This window comes from Eublepharis macularius, chromosome 9, assembly GCF_028583425.1.
Source record: "Eublepharis macularius isolate TG4126 chromosome 9, MPM_Emac_v1.0, whole genome shotgun sequence".
Classification (NCBI taxonomy): Eukaryota; Metazoa; Chordata; class Lepidosauria; order Squamata; family Eublepharidae; genus Eublepharis; species Eublepharis macularius.
Window position 1 is genome coordinate 31769910 of NC_072798.1, and position 23423 is coordinate 31793332.

The following is a 23423-nucleotide window of genomic DNA, read 5'->3' on the forward strand; positions in this document are numbered from 1 at the left end:
GCCTGAGGAGGCCAGGGTCCTCAGCTGGGTAGGTCATATAGTTCACCCTCCACAGGAGCCATTTCTCCATTTCCTCTGTGGTCTGGAGATCAATTGTAATTTCGGGAGCTCTCCAGCCATCACCTGGAGGCTGGAAATAACACGCACTTCTAAGGGATTTTTTTTTAAAGCAAAAGGACGAAACTCTGGCAGACTTCCACACTGAAAATGTCCACGAAAGTTTATTGGTGGAATAAAATTCTGCCAGTTTTAACACAAGACTCTTATTTATAGGCAATTATATGTAGCTGCTGGACACCATTGTGGTGTTTGGGCTCCCCTCACCCATTCCTAATGGACCAACAAGTCTACCCACAATACAGCGTTCCTGACTATCCCACGCGACAATTTCCATTCGCAACGTGCCAAGTGGCTTATCGACCTCTAAGCAAGACCTGCAAGCACGCTGAGACCCGCATCCAGTCTGTGCAACAGACTAACGACAAGGAGCGACTCAAGCACCTTGGCTTCGAAGACTACATGCCCCATAATGCACTGCACATAACAAAACATCCCTCCCCGCCCAGAAGAGCTTCCTCGCTTCACTGGGAAGTGTAGTCTCTCCTACCAGCCCCCACGCCTATTTCTCCGCCTGAGGTAAACAGAGCCGAGCCAATAGGAAGCGACACGCCCTCCTCTGTCAACCTCCTCCAGCCAATCGAGAACAGGCGTTGCCGTTCTGAGGGGGGCCTGGTTACTGGGCTGGCCGTGGCGTCAGTCGAGGTGAAAGGTAGAGGGGTCAGGGAAAGGGAGTGGCAGCCGAGCATCGTTACCGTTAGAATAGGACGTAGTGGCGGGGAGGCCGCCTGCCCGCGCCTCGCTGAGGAATGGCGTTGGAAGCTGCGCTGGTGGCGGTCCGAGGGCGAGATGGCGCTGAGGGCGTTCTGAGCCGCTTCAACGAGCAGGTAAAAAGCAGGGGCCCTTCTCGCCACGCCCCTTTTAACGGTAGCATCCCCTCCCCCCCCCTTGTCCCCCGAACGTGCTCTCTGCGCGCGCTCCCTCGGCATTTTAACGCCTGACAAGCTTCTCTTCAGGCGAGTGGGCGTCGCCCATTTTGCTTTCAGGTCGACGCTAGGAGCTTCCTTCTTATTGAGCGTTGCTGCTGGCGCAGCATGGGGCGCCTTTGTTGTGCCTCAGAACCTATAGGGAATTGCAGGACCGTTGGATTTGGGTCCAGCGGCCCCTTAGAGACCAACAAGATGTTTTAGAGTGTAAGCTTTAGAGAATCAAAGCTCCCTTCTTCAGATACCAGGAGATTTCTGAGCCTTTACATTCCAGTCAGGAGGTGGGCGGGGTGAAGCAAAGAAGGGGAGCAGGATGTAAAGACACAACGTAGCTTGATTAGGGCAGTAATCAACACCTGTAGTGAGATAATTTTAGGTGGGTAGCAGTGTTGGTCTGCAGTTGAAAAACAAGCTTTGAGGCCAGTAGAAATCTAGCTGGTCTTTAAGGTGGTACTGGACTTCATCTTGCTCTTGATAAGAATCCTATGTCTCTATTCAGCCTTGGGGTTCCATTGTTCCATGAACTTTTAAGTGAACTCAGGTTTAGCAATCTCATGGGTAAATCTGCCTTTGCAGCTTGGACCCTTGGGAAGACTTCTGGTGTGCCTGAGGCCAAGGGTTCAGTGGGCTTATAGTAAGGCCCTCTGAGGGAAAACAGCTTCAGTTTTTCCCCCCTCCTGTCCTACTGTCTGTACATTAAGCATTGTGCTGCCTCCTTCTTTGTCCAGTTATTACTTATAATGCTTGCAGCATTCTCCACTGTGCCCCACCCCCCACCACAGCACATGCAGTTTTGGCATCATTTTTTATGAAAAGCATTTTTACGATTTCCTTTTACGTGGATTTGCCTTCTTTCTCTGTCCCCGCCCTCCAGTCCTTCTGGGTGTATCACTACCTACAAACCATCACTACCTACAAACCATCATTTTTTTAATTTTTAGTACTTATCTCAGCCTTGTTCTCTGCTCTTCTCAAGAGTAGGCCTTGATCCCTCATGCACTATTTTCTGATGTGATACTTTTAGTCTACCGCATGTCTTGTATAGTTACACTGTTATTTCAGTGTACAAATGCATCTGAAACAAATACATACAGCAGTGCTTATTCAGTTCTATAGATAAGAACGTGGTTGGCTGGGGTTAAGGGATATATGTGTTAGGCTGTGTAGAGTACAGGGCATGAAATCCTTTTAAAAATTAACATCTTTTAAACTAGTGAGCACCTGATGTACTAATCTTCCCACTAGAAGCTAATGGTAGGGGATTTTTCAGTATTCTCTAGCAGTGTCAAAACCTGAAAGCAAAATCTGACATTTGCTAGGTTAGACAGCTGTTTGTTTCTCTATGTTGTGTCTTGGCCCATTGAGCATCCTTGTTCCTGGCATCCTTTGGGTAAAATGCTCTACACAACGCTACCTTTTGAAGCTTCAGCTGGCCCGCAGGGTGGTTGCTTAGTTACTGGTGTGTCAGCTATGGCAACACTGTTCCACTGATCTACATTGTTTTCTAGTATGTTGTGATGATGCTTAAAAATCTTATTTAAAGCAAGCTGTTTGCACTTTTTATGTACATAAATCCTAGCTGGCTAGGATCATGATTCATACTATAGCTTGTGCCAAAAAATAATGGTAATTCCAGAAAGCAGTTTTAAATGTTTGCTTTAAAACGCTTCTGACCTGAGCTGCTTCTGTTTCAATCCCCCCCCCCCGCAATGTAGCTTGCAGTCAAAATTAAAATATTAATTAAAAAATAAACAAAGAGGAAAAGCAGCAAACACAATTATATGAAGAATAAACTGTTGTCCTTCTTGTGTATTATATTTGAAGGCCGTTGATATAGCCATTCTCCCATTACTGAATATTTCAGTAGGAATATCCATTTACTTCTGAGTCAGAGAGTATACCTTGCATATAATGCTGACACATTATCCTTATAAGTTGAACATTTGAGTCAAGAATGAATAGATGGAGTAAGGAATGAATAGATGTTGACTATCATATGCAGTATCTGTAGGAATTTTTGTGCTTTGGTTACTAAGGCCACAATCCAGCATATGTCTATTGATGAAATAGGCCTTGGCTAATTACTAAAGCTATAGCTTCAATGTTCTACTGCTCCAACTACTTGATGCTCTGCAGCTGTTTTATGGCCCTCATTGCACAATGCATCTTTTACAGCACAATTGTAAGCACAGGTCCATTGTTCTAAGCCCTTTGACTCCAGTGGAATTAGAAGTGCATAACTCTGCTTAGGATTTCACTGCTGGATGTTTGAAAACATGTACAGAGAATGCTAGGATAACCAAGAGTGCCATATTGAACAATGGTGTGTAATGTGTGAAATGGTTCTAAAGTGTGAAGACATTTGCATAACCCTATCGTCAGCCAAGTACTTTACTCATGTGTAACATAACACCAGTGAAATATGCTCCAGTCACATACTTGGTCCTGCATTTTGTACTTAGCAGAATACTTCCATGGATCACAGTTGAATGATGAAGATGACCTCAATAATAGCCTCTAGTTATCCATTATGAGTGTTGCTGGCCTTTGTCTATCACATCTGTTAAAGACAATGCTGGGCACAAATGTTGTGACTACAATAAACCAGGACAATTCCAGAACCTAAGTTTCCCTTTAATTATGTAAGAATTGCCTTGCTGGAGCAGACCAGTCCAGCACACTTTCTCAAACAGTGGCCAACCAAATACCTCTGGAATCTCACAGACTGGGCTTGATGGTGACTTCTCCATAGTTTGTCCATAGGCATTCAGGGCATGCTGTCCCCAAGCGTAAAGTTTTCCTTTGGTTATCTTGACTAATAACAAATGATAAATACGTCCTCCTTGAGTTTGTCTACTTTTTTGAAAAAGCCAACTAAAATAGTGGTCATCCCTGCTTTCTTGTCAAGCACCCTGTGTCGATAAATGTAATTTCTGTGGATAAAAATTCCAAAACAGTAAAGATAAAATCCCTGGGGATGAATGCTTGGATGCTTGGATAGCAACTTAATTAGAAGTCGTTGTGAAGATAAAATGGAGAAGAATGATGTAAATTGGTTTGGATCCCCATTGGAATATAGTGGGGTATAAAAGAAGTAAATAAATTAAATAGGCATTAGATTGACCATAATTTCAAAATAAAGTGTAATGAAATCATCAAATATCATTCCAGTCAAGGAATGAGTAGCTAGTTTATTTCTGTTCTTGCAGAAATATGAGGAAACCCCCCTAAAACTGAAGTACATATAGGATTATGCTCTGTTACTTGCTTTGGATGCTGTCATAAAGCTTATTCTGATAAAACAGCACATGCAAACTAGATTAGAAAACTACTGACACATTTTTACGTTTATTTTAACGTTTATTTTAAATCTTGTTTATTTCTTCAGAATAGGGCCACCTTCAAATTTGAGCCTTCTGATGAAGAGAAAAGAAAGGTAAGTGTATTAAAGTTCAGTTTCAGAGGCCATGTGCTTGTTTTCTTTCATCTCTGAATAATGCAGTGTAATGTGTGCTTTCTAGACAGGGTGTGTGGTATATTTGTCTCGTTTTCCTATACCTAAAACTATAATTGTCCTTAAAATAAACTGAACTCGTGGAAAATTGTAATGGAGGAGAGCTTCTTTCTCTTATCCAGAATAAATCATAACATGACAATATAGAAACTTTTGTTATTCTTTCAGAATGTCTTTTGTTTATATGGCTATAATAAAAAAAACTCTAGATAACAGGGATGGATATTTACCATTTTTTGTTTTAGAGTTTCCTTGAACATAGTGAAGACCGTGATCTATGCTTTATACATACATACATTATGTTGATAAATGGGAATCCCAGCAAGTTTTGTCTTTTTTGTTAACTGCATTGTCGAGGTGAACACACTTTTTCATGCTGTATGCAGACTTGTCCCTCTTTCAGGGACACTCTGTACATTCCAGTGTACCTACTGGAATGCACAGGGTGCATTTGTCATGATAGCAGAGCATAAAGAGAAAATATGGAGACAGTTACTTAAGTGGAAGCTGCAGTTTGTAGAATGTGTTCTGGAGATGTTAAGCACTTGAAGCAACATTTTTTGTTTATACTTGAGATGATACTGTACAGGGATATGATGTCAGTAGGACCTATCTGTTCCCTTGGAAACTGTCAGAAGTGGAATTCTAGTTTGTAATATGACTTTTCTTTTTTCATTGCATAGTTTGTAAAAACTTTTGAAATAAACATTTTGAAAGACATCCAAATACAGGCTCTATATGATAATAAAGGATTCATGATTAGGTCCCTGACATTTAATTAAGATGCAAAAAGCAAGTGGGAGGGAATACAGACATAGGCTATGGCATTTGAGAAATAGGCATTTAACTCTTCCTCTGTGCCAGTGATACTCAGTGGCTTGGGAGCCATCTGAGCACTATTCTTCAATGTGGCAACTGCCCTATTTTTCAAGAAAGTGGGCTGAGGCTGTTTCCCAGTGGGCCTTGTGGTTGGCAGTTTCCATTTAGCACAGAGAAAGTTTAACCATCCTGTCTCTTGCAACCTCAGAGTTCATTTTGAAGGGTACTTTTAACATCAAGAAGCATTAATCTTTTAACATGCAGCCTAATAAAGAGTTCTAGGGAACTTGAAAGCTTGCACACTACTGCATGTCATAAATCTGACTTGCAAGCCCTTCCTTTCATTCTAGGACTGGCTGAGGTTCAGTGGGGGTAAGGAGGGACAACCCTGCAGGTTCAAAGATACTCTGGTAATTTAAAAGCTTATAGTTATACATGTAATATTAATACTCATATCTTATTGTATGTGTGTTCAGTAGGGCGACACACAGGGCATATAGCAGTCACATGGCTCTTTTGGTTAATGATAATTTGCTAATGTGGCTCACCTTGAATGAATGCCATTTGTCCTATGCAATTTCTGTGATTGAAAAATGGGCTACTTTAAGCTACAGTAGGAGAAAAAACAGATATATGCATTGTCTGCAACTACTAGGACAAAGCAGGCTGTGTGAAGGGGCATTTTTGATGGGACGGACATCAGACAACACTGGGATAAAGTGTTATCTCCTCACCCTACACCATGGCTGCTTTTTTGTGCTCTACCACAGATCCTCAGTGTCACACATAGTTTGTAGTATGGCCTTTGAGATTATTTGAGACTTCAAAAATAGTGACATGTTCTAGGTCTGGATGGATCCTGGAAATAAGAGAGATTCACACGATTAGTTATTATACCATTTCATGAGTGAAGATGATTGTATTGACGTCAACAGTGTCATAACTATTTGGACGAAACTGGAGTACTGTTGGTGGATAATGCTTCCAACTAGGGAATGGAAAATCCCAGAAAGGGCAATTTTGCGGTTTTGGGAGGGAGGGAGCAATACATGGGTTTCTCCTAAGTGGCATGGTCGGTGCACCAACTACATTGTTTCTTGGGTAGGAATGCATCACAATTATTAATCAAATATAAATTGAATGTTATGTTAATGTTATTATTCACGATTTAATCACATCCCATCTGGATTCTGCATTGAGCTCTACATGGCTCTGAGTTTGAACACTCTTTAGTTGGTACAGAATGCGGCAGCAAGATAACTGGCAAGCAATGCCAGCATCTTTCCAGTTTACTCTAACTGCCTATTCAGTTCCTAGCACAGTTCACAGCACTGGTTATTATCTTAAAGCCTAAATGGATCTGGAGCCAGGGAATCGCTTGCTTCCCTATAAACCTCCTGGGCAGCATCAGTCATCTTCTGAGGCCCTGCTATACATGCAGTAAAGTATGTGACCACTAGAACCTTCTCTGTAGTGGCACTTCAGCTGTAACATGGCCGTAGCACAGCTTTTTTGTCTGGTACCTACCCTTTGGAGCACAATCTGTAGCAGGTCTATTCAGAATCTGTAGCAGGTCTATTCAGTGGGGCTTACTCCCAGGAAAGTGTGTGAGGATTCCAGTGTTATGCACCAAATAAAAACATTGTTTTCCCAGGCTTTGGTTGATTTATTTTTTCTCCTCCCTCCTGGGTAGGTGGTCATTCTTAGATGCTAGGTTGTGTTTTATATTTTTATAAGAAATTACTATTTTTGAATGAATTGTTTTAACATAATAACACCTGTGCTTATATATTGCTCTTCTAGACAGATTATATATTGCCCTTCTAGACTGCCCCACTCAGAGTTGTGAACAAAGTTAGTGTTATTATCCCTACAATACAGCTGGGGAACTGGGGCTGAGAGAAGTGGCTTACCCAAGGCCACCTGCTGAGCTCATGGCAGTAGTGGGATTCAAACCAGCAGAGTGCTGATTTGCAGCCACTTAACCACGGAACTACAGCAGCTTATGTTGGCTGATATAGAAATCTTCAGGTTAAGGAGTAGGATATACATTTATTTTAAATAAAGAATTACTGCAGTTGTACATCAATTGTATTATGGTAGTAGTTTGTTATTCTAATGTGGCTTGAAGTTTTAGAAAGCAGGTAAAATGGTAAATGGTGACTATGTTGTGCGTTTGGGAACTAGCATCAGAGCTATATATGGTAGCCCTGCACAGGGATGGAGATGGGAGATTAATTTTGAAAAGCATCTCTGTTGCCTGGGACCCTCCCCCCCCACCTCTTCTTCCTGTGGATAAGATCAGGTATACTTTGCTCTGGGAACATGGGAAAGAGGGCAGCATCTTATTTCTTCTGTTCCTAGTGTACTAGGAGAAAGGTATTTGCAACAAGGCTAATTTTAAAGAAGTCATAGTTTGTGGCAGTTGCTCTAATGCAGGTAATTGCAATGAATCTGAGTAGTTTCTGGAGTGATTTGTTAAGCCATCTTTTAAAATTCTAAGATAGTTGTATTTGTGTCAGATAATTTTATTTAAAAGCAGGTCCTTTTAAAATAACCACTGGCATCACATTCAGGAGGATGAGTGAAAATCACAGTAGATGTCTTCCTCATCCCACCTGCGCTTGATGCATAGTATAATTTTTCTTTTCTTCACCATCCTGACAAGTGATGATTGTCTCACCCCTAGCTTATTGCTTGTACACTTGTAAAATTGTCATCTTTAGCCATCATATGACTGCCAAGTATTTTATATTATAACCTAGGTAACATGGCTGCATTGCCCTATGTTAGAATGTTTAAGGCAATGGAATGGCAAATGCTAAAAGGAAGAATTAAACTTTATAATGGCGTATTATTGCAGCTGAAGTAGACATTTGTTAATAGTGTTTGTTTAGCAACAAAATTAAAGTGATCTTTGGAAGAAGTTTGGTGGAAGAACCTTTTTCCATCAGTGTTGGCCTCTAATTAATACTTTATAAATTAGAAACTTTATGCTGTTCCAAGAGTTGCTCTGCTCCTCCCTGCAACCTGGTAGACTGACAGTGCATTCCTAAACAGCCGATTGATGCCATGGACTTAGAATAGCGTAGTTCTGCTTAGGATGGCTTTAAGTCATCTGCTGCTCTGTGGTCTGAGGGCTTCCGTGGAACTCTTGCTTCAGAGGAATTTGCACTATCAGATTTCTTCCAATTATAGTGATAAACTTTTGAAATTAATAACCAGACAGTGTTTTGTTTTTTTAGGCCTGGTGGCTTTTGACTTTGGGAAAGTAAAAGTAACTGGAGAATATGCACTGAAAACAGAGAGATGGAGGCCTGGCATCCTGAGAATGCCTCCAGCCTCTGGTAATGCAGGTGCAAGCAGGTTTGGGTGAGCTCCCCTAGCTCACGTCTTCCATATTTTAGTAAAACATTGATAAGCTAGTTTTATTCAAGCTGCAATCCAGGCTTTCAGTTTGGAACTCCCATGCCGCATCTCATTTGTTTATTTGTTTATTGTTTAGATTTTTATCCTGCCTCTCCCTCAAACAAGACCTAAAGCAATTAAAGACAACAATAAATATTATTTATTAAAATTAAAAACAGCACTACAATTAAGAGGTCCCACAAATACAATCAATAATAGAAAAACAACCAGGTGGCAAAGATTCCATGGTATGTCATGAAGAGCATCTTAGAGTTCTAGGACCCCCCCCCCTCCAATTCTCCTGTTCTCTGGCAACATCTGCTCTGCAGCTGGGGGGTGATGTGGAGGCAAGGAAGCAAAATTCATGCAGCTTTTAGATGTCTTTCACTGGTACCATGTCACTTCCAGTCAAAAGGGAAGATAATCTGGAATGGGGCTGGATCAGGGGAATTTGCTGGTTCAGATTTACCAGGGAAAAATTAAGCCACTAGGAAACTTGCCTTGCTTTGAAGATTTGTATTTCATGCTGCTGATTTTTGTAGTCTAATCCATAGGAGTACACACTTTGTCAGTGTCTCTAGTTGCAACAAGGTATATACTTTGCAGACTTGCTATTCCTGAGTAGCATTATGTCCTTTCAAGCCCATTGAAGTCAGTATGCTTAGAAGAGTGTAATTTGTTTAGGATTGCACTGCTAGTGAATGAATCTGAAACTTAAATTAGGATGGCTCAAATTCTCTTTGATGTTAAATTCTTAATTTCTCCTTAGGAACAGCCAACAAAAGGTATTTGGCATCGTTAATTTTCTTTGCTACTAACCCCCCCCCAATAATTCCTATGTGGTTATCACAAACTTTAAACGTTCTTCCTTCACCGTGATCATAACTTGTAAACATAAATCTCTTTGGCACAGAAATAGTAAGGAGAAAGCTTGAAATGTGTTTTTTTTTCTTTTTTAAAAAAAGCTCCTGTCTTAATTTAACCCTTTCAAATTCTTGAAGCTGGATTATAGTACTAATTTTTGTTCAGCTGTACGTCCTGGCAAAATCCATCTTTGTTTGTCAGAGTATTCTTGTAATTTCTTCCTGATAGACCTACACTAGCTTAGCTGGGCTTGTTATGGACCCTGGAAAGGCTACAGCTGGCATGGCATCCCAACCACATGAAGGAATTTGCTCATCCATATGTTGAGTATAAGTGCTGTCTTATCTCTTGCCAATTCATGGAAAGTTTTAATAGCAATTTCTATCCTTAAGGGTTGCTTGCAACTAAGATTTCAGCTAGTCTCCAGTGGATGATAACTTGTTCTGCTCTCTAGACAGGCACCAGTAGGAATGTTGTTGGCCCATACAAGAGATTGTATGAGTTATAGAGAGTGGGGTAAGCAGCTTATTTATGGACTACTTTATTCTAGGGTTTCCCATTGATTTGATTATAATCATCCTGCCCAATGAAAAGCTGTAGAACTAGATTGAATTCAATAAATTTTTTTTAAATGCCTATCTCAGGGGCCCCCTATGGAGGGCTTAATTAAAATCAGCTGAGAATTTTATCTTGAGAAGGCCCTGGGTCAAAAGACATAATGAACTACACAATCTTAAACCAGGCCAAGAGAAGGCAGCATGACATGATGCCAATTATCATTTGTTTGGTAGACTAGGAACATTGTGTACTTTGGCAAATAATCCTCAGTGAGGCCAAAGTACTGGAGACTACTAGTGGTCTTGTACAATGAGCTATATAAGACCCTTTTAAAGTATTTTGGCTGGGTAATTTGACATTTTTTGCTCTGATGTTCCATGTGTACTTCCTAATTGTGTCTGTTTTTAAAGGAGAAAAAATGTAGATTAACTCTACCATGTTACTTATCATCTTTGTTTTCCTGAGTTTACCTAAATGAAAGCAAAAGGACTTCACAATTCAGCTGTATCTTTCTATGCTGGAGTGTATAGATAAAACATTTGACAATAGTATGACTATATTCAAATGCAATAATAAACCGTGATTTGTCATTCCAACAAAAAAGCCTTGGAAGTCTTCTGGTTCCAGCTCCCATACTCCTAGTTTGTAGTGATCCATAGTCTGCTGTTGTATTTGAACCAGAAAATTTGGGTTTTTTTTCTTTGGTACAGACCAGGATTTTAGAGCATAGCTTGTAGGAAAGAGAGAAATTATTGTTTGTGGCTGGGACATAACAAACTATTAGAAAATCTGGAAGTCTTCAGTTCTGAGTTGTTTTGCAAAGGAAGGGCATGAGCCTGAGGATTTTATCCTTATGATGACATACCATGATTTATGGTTGCATCTGAATGCCACCCATATAAAGAAAGTTGCTTTTAGGTTTCCCCCAACAGAACAGTACAGGGTCATTCTGCATTCTTCTAGTTATCCATCCTTTAGATGGATGAATGTCTATGAGCTTATTGAGATTGGTTTATTTTGAGAATGTATATGCCATCTACCCAGAGACCTGTTTGCTAAGTACCACAGGCAAAACGAAGCAAGTTCAATTGTGTATCTCTGGGGAATATTTTGGGAGACTGCTTTTATTTCATGATGGCCACATAGTGCTAAATTTGTTAGTGGGTCATCTTATTAGACTGCAGTTTCAAAACCACTGTTCAGTGTCATGGATTCCTTCATCTTTAAATTGGTGATAAGTCCTTGAAATAAATGTTGGCATTCATATGAAAGTACTGAATAGCTGAAGGAGTAAGAAATTGTGTTATGAAGAAGTTAGCTGCAAGTTTGTGCAGATTAATTTTTTGAAATCTTGTGACTGCATCCTCTTTACTAGAAAGATAGTTTGTGTGACAGTTAGGCAAGTATTTGATGTCTTAAATGTTTGGGAAACTAGAAGCTAATATACAAGTGAGAGGCTATGATACTCTTTTGCTTTCATAGGAATGATTTATTATGTGAATCAAGCATGATTTATTTTGATTTATTTTGAGAGCCAGTTTGGTATAGTGGTTAAGATCATGGGACTCTAATCTGGAGAGCCAGGTTTGATTCCCCACTCCTCCACTTGAAGCCAGCTGGGTGACCTTGGGTCCGTCACAGCTTCCAGGAGCTCTCTCAGCCCCACCCACCTCACAGGGTGTTTTGTTGTGGGGATAATAATAACATACTTTGTAAACCACTCTGAGTGGGCATTAAGTTGTCCTGAAGGGCGGTATATAAATTGAATGTTGTTGTTGTTGTTATTTTGAAAACCTGATGATCCGTACATGGTATAAGCTAAATATTTTAAAGAGAGTTAAAGAGGAGCATGTGTGTGTTATTCAGACTAGAACACAATCCTAAAATATTTCTTTCTCTCTCTCTCTCCCTTCCCTTTGTACATGCAGCAACTATGTGAAGGAATATTACATCTTCTGGACAAAGATATAAAAACCTCATGTAGAGTTGCCTGTCTGGAAGCTCTTCGTATTCTCTCGAGAGACAAGAAGGTTTTAGTACCTGTAACAACCAAGGAAAACATGCAGATATTGATGAAGCTGGCGAAGCTGGATGCTCTGGAGGATTCATTGGAGGACGTGACTGACTTCCCTGTCATAGTGGAAGCTTTAAAATGCCTCTGTAACATTGTTTTTAATAGTCCAGCCGCTCAGAAACTCAGTCTGGAACTGAACCTGGCAGCTATGCTTTGCAATCTCCTGAAAAAGTGCAAGAACCAACAATTTGTTGAGGACATAAAATGCTTTGATTTACGCCTCCTTTTCCTCCTTTCCCTTCTGCATACAGATATTAGGTCACAGTTGCGTTATGATCTCCAGGGATTGCCACTGTTGACGCAGGCCTTGGAAAGTGCATTTAGCATAAGATGGACAGATAAATACATCACAGCTGATGATGAAATGTCACCCCTGTCACAGCAAGAGACAGATTGTGCGATTGAAGCACTGAAAGCACTCTTTAATGTAACTCTTGACAGTTGGAATGTACACAGTGAGGTAAGTTTGGAGCTGAAATACTCTGACCAGATTTATTTTTCTGCCAGAGGTTATGGTTAAGATGATTTTCCTGTATCTCTGTTGCAACACTAGTCAGGATAGCCTGTGTTGAAATTTTGTGGCTGAGTTGGTCCCAATGACAGTGCTGCATGAATTTCAAAAAAATTCCACTCAAGTTCAAGTTCAAAGAGTGTCTTGAGAACTTCCATTTGGTTTCAAGTATCAAGTTCCAATATAGGACAATAAAACCTGCCATGCAGCTAAGGTTATATGATCCATCGCCACGTGCAGATCTTCTTGCTGGGTAGAAATCTGTTTATTTATTTTATTTATTTATTCAATTTATACCCCGCCCCCACAGATGGGCTCAGGGTGGCTAACAACATTAAAAATACATTAAAATCACAAATACATAAAATCAATAATATTTTTTTAAATCATTAAAATAGTCCAGGAGCAGGCCAAATATTGGGAGTCTGTATACGGGCATAGCAGATGGCCGAGGGCAGCCCCAGAAGAAGTGGTGGTCTTAGATGGAAGAGCAGTGACTAGGCACTCCTCCCCCATTAACTTAATAATGGATAAGATCCTAGTCTGCTGATTCAAATTGAATTCTTGTGGTACTTTCTTATCTCCCTAAGCAAAACTGGGTAGTGCAAGTATACATTCAGGGCAGATTCATTCCTACTACCTTTACTCCAGTAACAACTTGCAGCAGTATAGTACCTTATCTAAGTAAGACATGCCAAAATTTATTTAAAATATTTCTATATCAGCTTTCCATCCAAATAGGGTCCCCAGTGCAGCAAACAGCAACCATTAAAACTCTTCAATATTGAAAATCAAGTGTATATGCAGTAATTCAGTCAAAACATATAAGCAGACATAACACCAGGGAGCAGGAGTGTCAAACAGAACCAAGAAGTTTTCACCCACTGTAGCAGAAGGAGACAGGTAAATCTCCTGGGGAGGAAGTTCCAAAGTGCTGGCACCATGACTGAGAAGCCCCTTTCTTGGCTTGCTACCCTTTTAGATGTTAAGGCTGCTCAAAGCAGAGCCTCTGAGGATGCCTGGAGTGGATGGATAGGTTCATATGGGAGAATGTGGTTCTTAAGGTGTGTTGGCCCCAAACCATACAGGGCTTTAAAAGTCATACCAATACCTTTCATTGGGCCGAGAAACAAATTGGGAGCCAATTGTGGAGTGGCATGGGCCCTATGACCTACTTCAGTCAACATTCTGGCCACAGCATTCTATATGAACTGTAGCTTCTGGACAGTCTTCAAAGGCAGCCTCACATAGAACATATTGCAGTAATCTCATCTAAATGTTACCAGGGTGTGCACTAGAGTGGCAAGCTCTTTTCCATTCAGGAAGGATTGCAGTTGGCTCACCAGCCAAAGCTAGTAAAAGACACCTCTGGCCACTGCTGCCACCTGTTTAACAGGAATTCTCGGTCCAGGAGCACTCCCAAGTTACAAACCTGTTCCTTTAGGGGGAGTTCAACCCCATATACAATGGGAAATATCCTAATTGCTGGGTTAGATCTTCTTCCCCACCAGTAGCACCTCTGTTTTGTTGAGATTAAGTTTCAATTTGTTAGCCCTCATCCATTCCAGAACTGCTTCCTGTTCAGTTTCCATAGCCTCCCTGGGATCTGCTGGATGCACATGATAGAGCTGAGTGTCATCTGCATATTGGTTGCAACTTGGCCCAAATTTCTGTATGACCTCTCCCAGAACTTTACATAGATGTTGAAAAACCATGAGGGATAAGATGGAACCTTGCAGAACCTCAGAGACCAAGGGGCAGAGCAGCAGTCCCCCAGTACCACAGTTTGAAACCTACCTTCTAGTTAGAACTGAAACCTCCGCAATACAGTGCCTGAATGGTGGTCCTGAAGGATACCATGATTGACGGTATCAAAAGTCACCAAGAGGTCCATGAAAATTATCACTGTCACACACACCCTGTCAGTTTCCTAGTGCATGGCATCCACCAGCACTACCAAGGCCACTTCAGTCCCATGATCAGGCCAGAAAGCAAATTGGAATGAATCCAAGCAATCTGCTTCATTCAGAAATCCCTGACCACCCACCAGTCATTCATTCACCATACTCAAGAATGGTATATTTGAGACAGGATAGTAGTTATTCAGCTCCCCTGAGTCCAGAGTGGGTTTCCTTATGAGTGGTCGCCCCATAGCTTGCTTAAAATCAGGAGTGACCAACTCTCTCGCAGGGAGGCATTTACTCTCTCGCAGCCAGGATGGGCAAGGTCATACAAACAGGTGGTAGGTCTCAAACTTCCAAGCATCTAGTCCATATCAGACTGGACAACCTGAAAGGTATCCCATTCAAATGGGAAAATCAGCAACCTGGGCCCACTGTCACTGCTAATGTGGAGTCCCAAGTTGTAATGGATGGGAGATATTTTATCTGCAATATGTTTAGTGAAATGGTTGCAATGGACTGCAGAGCAGTCCACCTCCTCCTTTAGTCTGGAACCCTGTAGGCCACCGACCACCCAGAAGAGTTTGAGAGGTCTACACTGTGCAAATGCAGTGGTGGTGGAGAAATATTGTTTCTTTGTTGTCATCATCACCACACAGTAGGCATTGAAATAAGCTCTAGCCTGTGCCTTGTCAGATTCATCCCAAGTCTTTCTCTGCTGTTACTCTAGCCGTTTCCCTTGTCTTTTCACCATCTGCAGCCCCTCAGTAAACCAAGGGGCTTCCAGGGCTCTTACCCCTGAGGGAAAATACCTGGGTGTGATCATGTCAATTGCCTGGGTGATTTCCTCATTTCAGAGGTCAACCAGGGGATCGACAACAACATCCATGTTAGCAAGAAAATTCCCTGATGCTACCCAAAAACCATCAGCTGCAGGGGCAGATCATGTTAATTTGTTTCCCACTCCTGCGGAGTCTTGATATCCTTGTAAGTCTAAACCCCAATAAGTAGTGAACAGGCTTTATTTATTTATTTACTTTGTGTAGTCTGCCTTTCTCATGGAGACTCATTATGGATTATAAAAATTAAAGGTCACTAATAAATACAAGAAAACCAAATTGCAACTTACAACAAAATTAAAAACTGCAATAATATCTTCTTCATAAAAAATGCCTTCCTGGAAAGTTCTGTTTGGCACATTGTACAGAATGATACTGGCATAGGATCAGGTAGGTTATTTGCTGTGAGGTAGGTATCATAACAAAGGGTGCTTGGATATATGCAGTAACTAATCTTATCCTTTTGCAAAGTGGCATCTTTAAAAGGCTTTGCTCAGATGAGGGAAGTCTGTTGCAGATGAGCTTATTGGGAGAGGCAGTCCTACGGATATGTGGATTCCAGGCTATGAAGGACTTTATAGGCAATAATTGTAGCATAATGGTTAAGTTCAGCATGGGAAAATATCAAGATCTAGAGGTACTAGATCTGTCTTTCAAAAAAAATTATTTAGCCTAGATTTTACAAGATTGCCCTGGAAGTTTCCAAGAAGGATATCATGGTGCCACAGTAAAGTTGGAAGGAGTAAAAATGTTTTCTTAAAGGCACAGGAGCAGTGTCCCATACTATAGCTCGTCACTTTGAGCATACTCTTGGTCTCTCCAGTATCTCAGTGGGGAGCCTCATATGTTTCCAGTGGAGCCTGGAGTACTAAAGTAGATTGAAGGAGTTTTAGCAGTGCCACTCCATAATGAACTTCTGTGTCCCAAAGGCAAAATAAATAAAAGTAGTAAAGTTTGGTTCCCATTGGCATTTTTGCTTTGGACATGCTTTGTTGCACTTTCTTGTTTAGATTTGACAGGAGGCAGGAATGGATGCTTAAGTGCATATATTTGAGGACAATTGAACACTGTTGCATGAACTAATGAAAAATGTACAAAAGGAGGAATGATTGGATTTATGCTTGTTGTGAAAGATGTCGTGAAAGAGGGGGGTAACCAAACCAAATAAAAGAGGGCCAGGCGCCTTCAAACAGTACAATGCAAAAATATGAGTGGAGAATCACAAATGAAGGCAAGAACAATTAAATAATTAACGATAATATATTACACCATATAAGTGAATCCAGTAAACACGTAGGATAGTAACCGAAAACACCACAGTCAAGAAACAGTTAACAAACAATCCAAATCCAATGTGACTAATACCGGTAAGAAATTAAATGACCAATACTCAAAAATTCATAAGGTGCAAGAAAATACAAGGAAGTCCAAATGAAGGAAGATATCCAACAGGTATGGCAGCCGCTATTCTGTACCTTTTGAATTCTTTGGTGCTAAAAGATTTTGTATCACATGTATGCAGTGGATTCTTTAACCGCCCCTGAAGAAGTTTCAATGAAACATCAGGAACCTTGCCAGCCCTGAATGTCCGGCAGGTGGGCTGCGTCCTTTGAGCGTCCTGATCTCCATTGAATCGCCTAAAAGAATAAAACGGAACAAGGAAGAAATAAATTGTCAATAGAAATGTTCATATTACTGAATTGACTTACTTATTTACCTGTTGAATATCTTCCTTCGTTTGGACTTTCTTGTATTTTCTTGCACCTTATAAATTTTTGAGTATTGGTCATTTCATTTCTTACCGGTATTAGTCACGTTGGATTTGGATTGTTTAACTGTTTCTTGACTGTGGTGTTTTCAGTTATTATCCTACTTGTTTACTGGATTCACTTATACGGTGTAATATATTATTGTTAATTATTTAATTGTTCTTGCCTTCATTTGTGGTTCTCCACTCATGTTTTTGCAGTGAAAGGGGGAGTTTCAACAGAGAGCCAAGTCAGGTGCAAAAAAGCACATGGTAAATCCTTCTAAGAATATAACCTTTTTCTGAATGAAAGTTAAGAGGGATTGTGCATGTCGGTTTACATAACCAGAAAAACAGACTTCATACAATGGGATGCCTCTTTTGACAGTGTAATTTCACAAAAAGGCAATATTACATTGAAAAGACAATCTGCAGGATTAAGACACAGTGTGCTAAGGATGTATTTTTTTTAAAGATTGTCAGTGTATTAACTTGGGAGTGCTTGAATATTGTTAAGGGAAAGCTAGCAGAACCCCGGGAAATAAGGCCCAAGGCAAATCACAGTGCCCAAATAAGGTCCAAGGCAAATCATGGTACCTCTGCTTTACCTTGCAGCACTATGCCCCAAGATGTCCAGGCAAGCCAAGACAAGAACTTCAAGCAGTGTGGTAACTACAGTTCTAGCTCTCCAGGACAAAGGAGGATCTGATCAAGCACATCAGGTAGAAAGGGTTCCAAGAAGCAAAGACAGATTTAGACAGAAATCTGCTTGGAGCCCTAAGCCAACCAACTCTGCTACAAAACAGCTTAGACTCCTATTTAAATTTTATAGGAGACTTGCTAATTAATTATAGCAACAAAACAGACTGCAGGTGATTTGCAAGCACCAGGTATGGGTGAGGCACTCTAGTGTGAAAAGGCCAGAAAAGTCCAGTCTAGGGGTTTGATTCTGAGAAACATAAGCAGAGGTTGTCACATTTAAATCTTGCCTAGGCTGTGCAAGAGTTGAATTTCTTGCATAAACAGTCATGAAAGTCTTACTATTTCCGGAATACTTTAAGATTAGATTACAAGCCATATGGCATTTATAAGTTTCCCATTGGAAGGAATTTAGTAGCATGGTCTTTTGCTTTAATTCCTGTTTATACTAGTGACCTGAAGCCCTCATTTACAATCTTAATATTGAAATATATTCTTCTTCATAATTTGTATTTATATAGAACGATTCTCATGAATTTCGTTATATGGCTGCCATTCTGCGTCACTGCTTATTAACACTGGGCCCTACTGAAGACAAAACTGAAGAGTTGCACAGGTTGGTGGAATTACATATATATTTATTTTAGAGATAATGTTTTGTTTGGCTGGATGCTCATTCACTCTATCTAGATCAGTGATACTTAGTGGCTCAGGAGCTGCATGTGGCTCTTTGACATCCACCTGTGCAGTTCCGGGCAGTGATCCCCCAATGTGGAACCTGCTATATGTTTCAAGTAAATGAGTGATGTCATTGCCCTTTAGAGCTTGTGGTGGTTGGCAGATAGTTCATAGCTTGAAAACAGCAAGGATTAGAGGACAAGTAAGATGTGAGTTTCAGGCCTCATGCCAGGATTAATTTTATCCTTACAACGACCCCACACCTTTCTCCATCTGCCCTCGCATCTGCCCTCGCATCCCAGCACCCAGACTGCTGTGGGAGTACAGAAAGCTGCCTTCAAAAAAGAGTGAGTCAAACTACCACCACAGCAGCCAAGGAGAAAAGCAAGCTGGTGCCAGTGGAATGGGGTGGGTGCTGGTTTTACTCACCCTTTCTCCACAGTCAGCTGGTCCTCCTCCAGGCACCTTGGCCATCTTACTCAGTCATCCAACCTACTGTGCCTCATGTTGAGGAGAGAGTGAGAAGGCTGAGACAGAAGCCCCTTCCTCTCACTCCAGATACACAAGGGCTGGCTAAGGTTCAACAGTGGTGGAGAGAGACAACCCTACATGCACAGAGGTACTCCAGTAATTTAGAAGTTATAGTTATATATATCAGGATTTGAGTCCAGTGGCACCTTAAAGACCAACAAGATTTTCAGGATGTAAGTTTTTGAGAGTCACAGCTTCTTTCTTTAGACACCTATATATACCTATATATATTTAAAAATATTCAGTTATATTATTGTATGTGTGTGTGTGTGTTTGAGTTGGCACATAAAGCATTCAGTACTCATATGACTATTTTAAATGATGCCAGTTGCTAATGTGACTGACTCTCTGTGAGCTGCAGAGTGAGTACCACTTGTCTAGATTTTTTGCTTGGAGTACTTTGGTCTTTTTTCCAATTATTAAAAGAAAAAAAAGTGAAATAAATTTTTGTTACATTTCAACTTTATATGAAAGCGTGTGACTTAATATGGTTCACTGTTGAACGCTACATGAATGGGAGACTTGTTTGCATAATTTTGAATGGGAATAAAGGCACAGAAATATAAAGTTATGTTTACCATGTTCAAAAAATCTGTCACATAAGAAATTCAGTTCTTCTAGTTCTACGATTTTCAAAGAGGAATTGTCATATTATTGGTTCATTTTTCTTCAAGTAGGATTTTTTGAATGGGGTCGATCAACTCTCAAACAATACTGTTCTGTAAAGAGCTCTCATGTTGGGCTGCAGATTGATTTCAATAGGCTTATACTGGAGTTCCTCTGCATAGATTGCACTGCAAGTGTTCAGTGTACAATCCATGTATTTGCATGTGCAAACAACCCTGAATACATATAGACAAGCAGAACAGAACAGGAAAGTAGATAGAAGATATTAAGTGCTGATTTCTTTGGCACTGAACACATATCTGTACAGCCTTAAGCAGTTTCAGGTGGATAGCCATGTTAGTCTGTAGTAGAAGAGCAAGTTTTGGGTCCAATAGCAACTTAGAGACCAACTAGGTTTCCAGGGTATGGGCTTTTGAGACTTGACTCTTGAGAGCTCACATCCTGGAAATCTAATTGGTCTCTAAGGTGCTACTGGACTTGAATCGTACAGCTTAAAACTTAATCTTTACCCTTCCTCAAGATGGTAATTCTAAGTGCACACTTGAGTATCTTGCAGGTCATCCAAGGTTTGATTTTTAAAATCAGATATCTGTTGGAGATTACTTCATGAGCTTTAGATCACTTAACTTTATATTATAAACATTGTTTGTACACTCGCTTCTGTTGCCTCGACAAAGTGCTAGAGGGACTCACTTGGAAGGATTGGTCTTAAGAGGTGTTTGCCCAGAAGTTGCAGTCAGCGCTTAAGGCATGATTCATAAAGGACAGGTATACTAGAGATCAGCAGCACTAGCTTGTGGAGAGCAAACTCTTACCGATATGGACACACATCATATATTCATTTACCTTACTGTGAGCTTGAGTATGAATCTGAAGCTATAAATAGATGGCCTTTATTCTGTTGATACATAAGACACAATTAATGGCTGATTTGTTTCCTTGTTCTCTGCCACCATCTCTAACATCTGTGGGTTGGCCTTGGCAGTAAGGCATAACTTGAAGAAAGGTGAGTCTGTCTGTTAGGCCCTGCCCTAATCACCTTTGCTCCTCTCTTGCCTGTAGCACTTCATGGATGGGGTTGCCATGAGTCATTGCAACCAATGGAACATTCTTTTTCTTAATCATATTTAACTGTGCCCAATCACTTATAAATTAATTGTACCCTCTGCTAAAATTGCTGTGTTTTGTGAACAGTTTGATATAGAACCTATTGTGTTGCATTATTCCTTCCTCAAACCCCAGTTTTGCAAAGTCTTTCCTTGGTCACTATAGCTTTACCTTCTATTACAAGTTAACAGTCACCTATTGTTAAGCTCCAGAGTGCGTCTTGTTCATGTTCGCCTAACTTAATGTCTATTCAGACATTTGTCCTCTTCCCCCTCCCTTGAGTAGTAACATCAAGAACAGTTGTGCACTTCATCCTTGCTCCTTCCCCATTTAGTGTACATCAAAGGTGAGTTTCAAACCATGATGGCCTGCAGTTATTTGAACATGGAATCACTTCTACACAAGTCTCTGTGTATAAAGTATGTGGAGCTCCAGTTTGCCTTCTGCTCAGTAATGGGGCATGAGCAGAGGTGAAATGCTTGAACCCAAGGCCTGGCCTCTTCCTTAGAGGTGAGTGTGAGAAGCAGTGTCTGAAGAAGCCTCTTTAGGACTAAGCCTAGCGAGTGGCTGGTATTATAACAGTAGTATGTAGCCAACTTAGATTTGTAGTCTCAGCTTCACTTGTGATTTGACATTTGAGCAATCAAACATCTTTTTAGATGTATTAAATTGTCAGGTGATTTTTTTTACCTTTGTGTGTGTCATACTTCCATTTCCTGCCTCCCTGAAATATTTAGACCAGTTTCATATCTTGCAGAAGACATTTCTTTTTTTCTCTTCAGATCATCTATTTTCAGTATAGAATTGTCTTTGCTTGCTGTGCTTTCAAGAAGGCTCGTGGTTGCTATAAAGGATTCAGGCAAATGCAGTTTCTTCTGACTAATCTTTATGATATTTGGGGGGAAGTGCCCTACCCCTTTAAGTAAATATCATGGTAGACTAACATTAGGTCTAGTACACTGATGTGATGTCACAGTGATGTCTGTGAACTAGGAAGTGTACAATTATGTACTTCATAAGGATCAGTTTGCTGGTTGTTGATAAACAACATTAAGCCTCTGTTAAAGAGACAGGATGCCTTTTTCTCCAGATAGTTGTCAACTCTATCTCCACTGGAAAGTACTGGTAGGGTGAATCTAACATTTCAGTGCAAGTATGGAGACCATGCTTGAGGCACAGTAGAGGCAATGAACATACTATATAATGTTAAGAGGTCTTTGAAGACTGAATGGGAGGAGGAGAAACAATCAGGAATCAGTGCAGGAAGTGGGTATTTTTAATTCCTTCTTATGGATGAGTGGGTGGGGGCCAGAGTCAGTGGATGTGTGTCTCTCCATGTATAATATCCAGTCCTATTTTAACCACCATCTCTTCACATTCCAAAAAAGTTTATTAGGGGCTCCAGCTCTTTGGATGGATTAAGACTGAAGGAAGTACTTTTCCTCTGATCCAAATACAGTTTCTCTTCTTCCCCCTCATTTGGCTTCAAAGGGGTCAGAGTACTAAAACTTATAACATTTTGGGTTGGAATTTAAAGTCAAGAGGCACATCACCTGATCCTAATTCTCCCTCATGTCTACATAAATTTATGTTGTCAGGGGCTCAAATAGGCAATTCTCCCTACCACCACCACCACAAACACACATTTTCTGCTCAACTGCTTTCAACTTTCATTGTCTCCTGGAGGCCAGTGAACGGGCGTCGTGTTTATTAGTCTGTCTTTTTTCTTAATGTACAAACAAATATTTTTCTTTAGTCCGGAAGAGTCTCTTGAGTAATTGCGACACCTTCCCGCTGCCCCTGGTCTGTGATTTCACGGCCCTACTGAAAGTCTTGGCACCATCAAATTCTTTGTTAGCAGTAAGATTGGAGCCCTGTTCACAAGATACAGTGAATACACATCCAAACTGTATACTGTGTGCACTTAGTTTTTCTTTATATGTGCATTGAAAAATTCTCAAGTTACATTTAATACATGTCCAGTTCAACGTGTGATTGAAAACCCACATTTATCCAGGTACTGGTCCCCAGTGTCATGTTTGTAAACTGAACTCACATTGGTTTTATCTTACAAACAGATGTACACATGTGAATATGACTTCTGAAATTAGACCTGGTCACATCCCTGCACTCTGGAATTCTATGTGTTTTCAAATTTGGGACTTTTTCAAATTTTTGTAATCAGTATTCAGATTGGACCATTGTTGATATTTTGCACAAAATTGCATAACCTGTTTGTTTAAAAGTATAGATTAGGGAGTTGTGTATTTTAGAATTATATTGATCAGTGTCAGGTTCTGCCTTGGGCGTCACCCTGTGAGGTGCTGGCATGCCTGACTTTGGACCAGGGGTACCATCAGGGGTTATGTAGGCTCCTGCTCTGTGGAAGGAGAGGGGTATACCTCGCCCTCGCCTTCCATGACAGCTGGCCCCTTCCCTTCTCCAGACTTACTCTTCCTTCTCCCCTTCATCTTCCTTTCGCTCAGTTTCACTCAGTCTCTCT

General features: G+C 40.6%; 1 protein-coding gene across 1 annotated transcript in view; it reads left to right on the forward strand.

The window, feature by feature from the left end:
* Positions 1 to 736: 736 nt before the first annotated feature.
* The window catches only part of RIC8B (RIC8 guanine nucleotide exchange factor B), a 46191-nt gene continuing 23504 nt past the window's right edge, over positions 737 to 23423 (forward strand). Inside the window, exons 1-4 of the mRNA XM_054988710.1 lie at positions 737 to 944; positions 4432 to 4479; positions 12135 to 12740; positions 18499 to 18593. Coding sequence (XP_054844685.1) covers positions 867 to 944; positions 4432 to 4479; positions 12135 to 12740; positions 18499 to 18593 — 827 coding nt within the window. The 5' untranslated portion in view covers positions 737 to 866. The remainder of the gene's footprint in view (positions 945 to 4431; positions 4480 to 12134; positions 12741 to 18498; positions 18594 to 23423) is intronic.